Source organism: Gekko japonicus, unplaced genomic scaffold (genome assembly GCF_001447785.1).
Source record: "Gekko japonicus isolate JY-2015 unplaced genomic scaffold, Gekko_japonicus_V1.1 scaffold4366, whole genome shotgun sequence".
Lineage (NCBI taxonomy): Eukaryota > Metazoa > Chordata > Lepidosauria > Squamata > Gekkonidae > Gekko > Gekko japonicus.
The window spans coordinates 75782-83127 of record NW_015170405.1 but is presented as its reverse complement, the minus strand read 5'-3'; the positions used below and the strand labels follow the sequence as shown (position 1 = coordinate 83127).

Genomic DNA, 7346 nt, shown 5'->3' with positions numbered 1-7346 from the left:
ACAGGAAGTGGTGGTGGCTACAAGCATGGACGGCTTCAAAAGGGAATTAGATAAGCATATGGAGCAGAGGTCCCTCAGTGGCTATTAGCCACAAGGTATAGATAGGGACTCTGGGGCAAGTGATGCTCTGTCATCTTGGTGCTTGGGGGGGTCAACAGTGGGAGGGCTTCTAATGTCCTGGCCCCACTGATGGACCTCCTGATGGCACCTGGTATTTCCGGCCACTGTGTGACAGAGTGTTGGACTGGAGGGGCCTTTGGCCTGATCCAACATTGGCATCTCTTATGTTCTTATGTTAAGCCGCCCATGCTTGTAGCCGTCACCCCCTCCTGTGTCAGTGAATTCCATGTGCTAATCACTCTTTGGGTGAAGGGGACATGATTGCAGTCTTCAAATATCCGAAGGGCTGTCATGTAGAAGATGGAGCAGATCTATTCTCTCTTGCTCCGGATTGCAAGATTAGGTCTAATGGGTGGAAATGACAAGGGAGTCGATACCGGCTAAATATCAGGAGAAACTTCCTGACTGTAAGTGGTTGAGCAGTGGAGCGGACTGCCTCGGGAGGTGGTGGAGGCTCCTTTGCTGGACGTTTTCAAGCGGAGGCTGGACGACCATCTTTTGGGTATGTTGTAGGGCTCTCTTTCGGCCCTGCTCCTGCAGAGTGTCAGGGGGTTGGACTAGATGAACTGCAAGGTCCCTTCCAACTCTAACATTCTATGATTCTAAGTACTTCCTTTTATCTGTTCTGACCCGACTGCTCAGCAGTTTCATGGAGTGCCCACGAGTCCTTGTAATGTGAGAAAGGGAGAAAAGTCCTTCTTTCTCTACCTGCTCTATCCCATGCGTAATCTTGTAAACCTCAATCATGTCACCCCTCAGCTGTCGTTTCTCCAAGCTAAAGCGCCCCAAGCGCTTTAAACTTTCTTCATAGGGAAAGTGTTCCAACCCTTTTATCATTCTAATTGCCCTTTTCTGTGTCTGGGCAACGCTCCTTTAAAAGCTGGAATGCCAAACAAAAATGGCCAAAGAGCAGGAAGACAAAAGTTATGTGTGGTGTAAAGAACGGAGAGACCTTTAGGTTCCTCTAACAAAATACTAGTCCTCGGGGGCGGGGGGCACATGAAACTGATGCACAGCAGAGTTAGAATGGACAAATAGAACGCTCCCTCCACAATACACACCATTAACTTGTGGAACTCACTGCCACAGGACGTAGCGATGGCCGCTAGCTTAGATGGCTTTTAAAAAAAGGAACCATTTTATATGTATGTTGTGGATGTGCTTGAGACCATGGGTCATATGAGCTGAAATAAACTAACTAACTAAAAAAAGGGGACGAAGCTCATTCACACAGGAGAGGTCCATCAAATGGCCATCGGTCACAATGGCTAAACCAAACCTCCATGTTCAGAGGCAGTCCATCTTTGCACTCTGGCTGCTGGGGCGGGGAAGGGTGACTGCCTTCACATCCAGACCATGGGCTTCCAAAGGCCGCTGTCGGCAGGGCTTTTTTAGTAGAAAAAGACCAGCAGGAACTCTTTAGCATAATAGGCCACACCCAACAGCAGAAACTCATTAGCATATTAGGCCACACCCCCATGTTACCAGAAGTGTGGCCATCCAGCCACACCCACCTTTTGCTTCTTATTCTGTTTACCTTGTTTGTTGTCAAAACCCTGGGCTGTAGCAGGAACTCCTTTGCATGTTAGGCCACACACCCCTAATGTAGCCAATCCTAATGAGTCTATGCTGTTGGGTGTGGCCTATTATGCTAATGAGTTCCTGCTGGGCGTGGCCAACTCGGGAGTCAGCCGGAACTCCGTTCCTGTGCGTTCCTGCCCAAAAATAGCCCTGGCTGTCGGGAACAGAAAGCTGGATCGGAGGGCCCCTGGTCTGCTCCGGCAGGGATCCTCTTATGTCCAGGGACATGCTCGCGAGCCACCCGTGGACTCAACACCCATCTCCCATAGATGGGCACAACGACAGCCGACAGCCGTCCGTTCAGCTGCCGCCGCCCCCCCCCCCGATCATTCTGCCCGCTGATCACGACAACCCACCTTTCTCAATGTCCTTATAGAGCTGGTCTATGAAGGCGTCTAACTGCTCTCGCTCCTGGGGGGGGAGCTCTAAGGCATCGCAGGCGTGGACCCATTGGCTTAAGGAGCTGGGCGGGGGAGCACAAAAGGGAGAAGACGGGTCACAGATCCGATAATACAGAGCATCCAAAGGACTTCATGTGCAAGAACCCGAAAAGGTACACAGCTTTTACTGGCACAGTGGTCTTCCGCCAATCCTGCCAGGAGCTCGGGGGAGCTGAGACGAGTTCTTCTCTCCCCTAGTATATCCTCACAATGACTCCATGACGGGGTTCCCCGATGTGGTGCCCGCGAGTGCCCGCAGACACCTTTCTTTGTGCCCACAAAGGAGGAGGAGGAGGAGGAGGAGGAGAAGAGTTGGTTTTTATACCCCACCCTTCACTACCCAGAGGAGTCTCAGACTGGCTTGCAGTCTTCTTCCCTTCCTCTCCCTGTAACAGGTACCCAGTGAGGTAGGTGAGGCTGAGAGAGCTCTTTTGAGGACTGCTCCTGAGAGAACAGCTGAGAGAACTTGTGACTGACCCAAGGCCATCCAGCTGGCTGCACACAGAGGACTGGGGAAATCAAGCCCGGTTCTCCCAGATTAGAGTCTGCCACTCTCTAACCACTAACACCACAGCTGACTCTCTCCAAAAGTACTTTTTGAGAGTGGGTGGGGGGGCCGTGGGCTTCTGCACGTCAAGGCTTCCGACGGGCCAGATATTTAAGAAACGTTGGTTAGGCAGCAGCGGCCACCAGAACACAAGCACCTCCGCTGTGTGTCTGAAGGGAAGCGGCACCTACCCTGCTGGGCCAGAGTTTCACAGGTGCCCTGTGCTTTCAAGATTTCAAAATGCTGCAGACCCCCGCCCTCTGAGGCGGGTTAGGCTGAGGGAAAATGACTGGCTCCCGTTCGGCCAATGAGCTTCACAGCGCAGCAGAGATTCGAACCTGCTCCTCTGCACTTCTTGTCTCAGTACTCTAACCACTGTCCCCGCCTTTGTTTTTTTGCCCGGGGGGGGGGGGGGGGGGGGGGGTGATGCTGGGCTCAGTCGCCATGGCGTTCCAAAGGCCGCTCCAGCGACGCTCGAGGACGAAGCACAATTTTTATCTCACCGTTCAAAAACATAAAATCAAACCGACAAACCAGTCTAAGACCAAAGTAAGAGTCCCAATGCAAAAGAGTTGTTAATAAGAAGCCACTGGATTTGAACTGGCGACCTGCCATCTCCCGCTCTCTCTCTAGTTGCTGCAGTGTTCCCTCTAAGCTGAGTTAGCGTGAGCTAGCTCACAGGTTTTTAGCCTCGGGCTCACACATTTCTGTCTTAGCCCAGGAAGGATGGCTCCACAGACAACTAACTTAGGCAGCAGCCAAATCGCTCGCTCACAACTTTAGTGCCTGTCGCTCACAACGTAGAATTGTTGCTCACAAGACTCCACAGTTTAGAGGGAGCACTAAACATCAGTAAAGGACAAAATGCATATGGAGCTCTACTAGCAGTCTTGAATTGTGATTTTAAATGTTAACATTTTGCCTTCAGTGGGCTTTCAATGTGTGTTTTTACTGTATTTTTTCATACCTTGTAAGCCCTCTGGGGATACATAAGGAAGAAAGGCGGCTAACAAAATGTTTTAAAGACATAAGAAGAAGAAGAAGAGGAAGAGATTGGATTTATACCCCACCCTTCACTCCCCAAAGGTGTCTCAGAGCGGCTCACAAACTCCTTTTCCTTCCCCTCCCCACAACAGGCACCCTGTGAGGTCGGTGGGGCTGAGAGAGCTCTTGACAGAAACTGCTCTTTTTCAAGAACAGCTCTTATCAGAACTACGCCTTGTCCAAGGTCATCCCGCAGCTGCAAGTGGAGGAGTGGGGAATCAAACCCGGTTCTCCCAGATTAGAGTCCGTGCTCTTAACCACAACACCAAACAAGCTCTTTTAAGGAACAGAACAGAAACAACAAGCATATATGCAAACTGTCACAATAGTAAGGAACTAGAAAACTAATGCAGTTTGAGTTACATAATATGAAGAACTTCATAATAGAAGAAGAAGAGAAGAAGAGATTGGATTTATACCCCGCCCTTCACTACCCAAAGGAGTCTCAGAGCGGCTGACAAACTCCTTTCCCTCCCCCTCCCCACAACAGACACCCTGTGAGGTAAAAGAAGAAGAAGAGATTGGATTTATACCCCGCCCTTCACTACCCGAAGGTGTCTCAGAGCAGCTCACAAACTCCTTTCCCTTTCCCTCCCCACAACAGGCACCCTGTGAGGTCGGTGGGGCTGAGAGAGCTCGACAGAAACTGCTCTTTTTCAAGGACAGCTCTTGTCGGAACTATGGCTTGCCCAAGGTCTTCTTGCAGCTGCGAGTCGAGGAGTGGGGAATCCAACCCGGTTCTCCCAGATTAGAGTCCGCGCACTTAACCACTACACCACACTGGCTCTCATAAACAGAAACCTGGCGCCACTCACCTGGTCCCCATCCCTTGGCCGTTGGTGCCCACCAGGGCAAAGAGAGAGCGGAAGCCTTCAGGGGAAAACCACTGTCGGGAGAAGAAAAGCAAAGTCGCGCCCGTCAATCTTGCCTGCCCCGGGGCAGCCTTGCCACCGGGTGCCCACATCAATCCTCACTCGCTCACAAAGATCCATAAGGACGTAAGAGAAGCCATGTTGGAACAGGCCAATGGCCCATCCAGTCCAACACGCTGTGTCGCACAGTGGCCAAAACCCAGGGGGCCATCAGGAGGTCCAACAGTGGGGCCAGAACTCCAAAAGCCTTCCCACTGTTGCCCCCCCCCCAAGCACCAAGAAGACAGAGCATCACTTGCCCCAGACAGTGTTCCCTCTATACCTTGTGGCTAATGGCCACTGATGGACCTCTGATCCAGCTGAGTCCACTGTGGCACAACTCAAAAAGTTTTTCCTCATATCCAGCTGGTACCTTCCTGCCCTTCATTTAATCCCGTTCTTGCGAGTCCTCTCCTCTGCTGCCCACAGGAACAACTCCCTGCCCTCCTCCTCTAAGTGACAGCCCTTCAAATCCTTCAAGAGAGCCATCCTGTCCCCCCTCAACCTCCTCTTCTCCAGACTGAACATTCCCAAGTCCCTCGGCCTCTCCTCATAGGGCTCGATCTCATGAGACATCATGTCCCCTACAGCCACACAGCAACTGCGGTGAATGTCTTTTACCAAGTCTGAAGAGGTCCGATTCAGCTCAGGAATGTGGTGTGGGGGGGAGGGGTTCTTGCCTTCCCTCCGCCTCCGTCCCAAGCCAAATGGTACCTCTATAGACTTGGAAAAAAGACATTCGCCTTGCCGTTTCCCCATGCCGAAACAGCCCCTGGGGTAGGGGGAAGTTATTTGCCCCCATTTTGAAGCTGCGCGTGCACGCGATTCGCACAAAGAACCCGGACCCAACCTCTTAAAAAACGTTGTCTCTTTCGGCCCTTATTTCCTTTGCTCCAGAGATATCTTCCAAGCTGGGTTTAAAAGCCCGTACAGAGGATCGAGGATAGTACAGCGTCTTCAGAGGAAGCGAATCCCCCGGGGAGAGACTCTTAGCCACCAAGGGCAGAATTTTTACCACCTGCTCCGCTTCTTTCCTCTCCCCTGTGCTTTAGCCTATTGAGGACAGGTAGAGTCTGTTGGTTTTGACTGGGATTTCCCCACTTCGTATTGTAAGATGCTTTGAGCCTGCATCGACTGGAGAAATGCTGGCAAAAAGTCCCCCAACAAACAGATAAATATTTGAGCCTGTCACAGGTCAGGTGGGGTGTCCCCTGACGCTGCCACCACTCTGGATTTAGGATCCCTTGAGAAGGCCCAGAGCACCCTTCCAAGACCTTCAGACCTCCCTTTAGGCCGAATAACAGGCGTGAGGACCAGGCAGAGTACAACAAGGAAAAGGTTTATTTTATAGGAGGTCAAACAACAAGGTGCAGAATAACAGTAAGTGGGTGAAAAGAAATCAAATGCCCTTGCGCGTCTAAATACATACTGTCCCTAGCTCGCTGTTCCAAGTGGCCACTAGACTACTCACCCTTCCCTCAGGATGAGGGTCTGTCCCCCGCAGCAGCCTTCCTTCTGGCTCTGCCCTCTGGGAAGAAGAACAGCTTTTCCTGCTGCTCCAGTTCTTTTAATTCCAAGCCCTCCTCTTTTCCTACTGGTCCATTTTGGCTCCAAAACCTCTCAGGGGCTTCTGGGAGTTGTAGGCCCAGCCTCACCTACTGCTAGCCAGGCTCCCTGGGCCTAGTAGGCCTCTGGTGGCACAGCCCAGATCATGACACAGCCCATTGGCAGTGCAGAGGTCTCGAGACCAGGGGTCCCCAACAGGCAACCTGCCAAACCCCTTTTCAGGCACCTGCCGAGTGTTTTCAGAAAGGGGGGGCGGCAGGTGGAGGTTGACTGGCAGTGCAGATTATTTAAAAATGCAGTTTTTTAGCCTCCGACTCACGCATTTTTCTCTTTGCTCTGGAAGGAGGGCTCCAGAGCAAACCAATAGATGCAGCAGCCAAATGGCCCGCTCACAACTTGAATGCCAGGAGCTCGCAAAGTAGGATTTTTGCTCACAAGACTCCACAGCTTAGAGGGAGCACTGCTTCCCACCCCCCACTCTTTCTGCCATAGGGCTAAACAGAGTTGACCCGAAACCTTTGGCCGTGCCATGTGAGGAGGAAATGGTGCTCTGGTCTCTTTGGCGACTTGGGCGAGGAGTCTGTAGCTGCTCCTTACAAACGGGACGCTGCCTTGAAAATATTGCTGCCCTCTCCCTGCTTCTGGGTCGCTTGGGAGCAGTGTTCCCTCTAAGCTGAGCTCGTGTGAGCTAGCTCATAGTTGTTTAGCCTCTGGCTCACACATTTTTGCCTTCGCTCAGGAAGGAGGGCTCCAGAGCAAACTGATCTACGCACCAGCCAAACGGCTCGCTCACCACTTTAGTGCCCGTAGCTCACAAAGCAGGATTTTTGCTCACAAGACTCCACAGCTTAGAAGAAGAAGAGGAGATTGGATGTATAGCCCACCCTTCACTACCCAAAGGTGTCTCAGAGCGGCTGACAAACTCCTTTCCCTTCCCCTCCCCACCACAGGCACCCTGTGAGGTCGGTGGGGCTGAGAGAGCTCTGACAGAAACTGCTCTTTTTCAAGAACAGCTCTTGTCAGAACTACGGCTTGCCCAAGGTCATCCAGCAGCTGCAAGTGGAGGAGTGGGGAATCAAACCCGGTTCTCCCAGATTACAGTCCGCGCACTTAGCCACTACACCAAACTGGAGCACT

At 51.9% G+C, this 7346-nt stretch overlaps 1 protein-coding gene across 1 annotated transcript in view; it reads right to left on the bottom strand.

Annotated features, from left to right (window-relative positions):
- The window catches only part of SMYD5 (SMYD family member 5), a 32396-nt gene that overhangs the window by 7401 nt on the left and 17649 nt on the right, over window positions 1-7346 (bottom strand). The window contains exons 7-9 of the mRNA XM_015418286.1: window positions 6807-6840; window positions 4548-4660; window positions 2058-2164 (exon numbers count right to left, since the gene is read on the bottom strand). Of these exons, the coding sequence (XP_015273772.1) occupies window positions 2058-2164; window positions 4548-4660; window positions 6807-6840 (254 nt within the window). The remainder of the gene's footprint in view (window positions 1-2057; window positions 2165-4547; window positions 4661-6806; window positions 6841-7346) is intronic.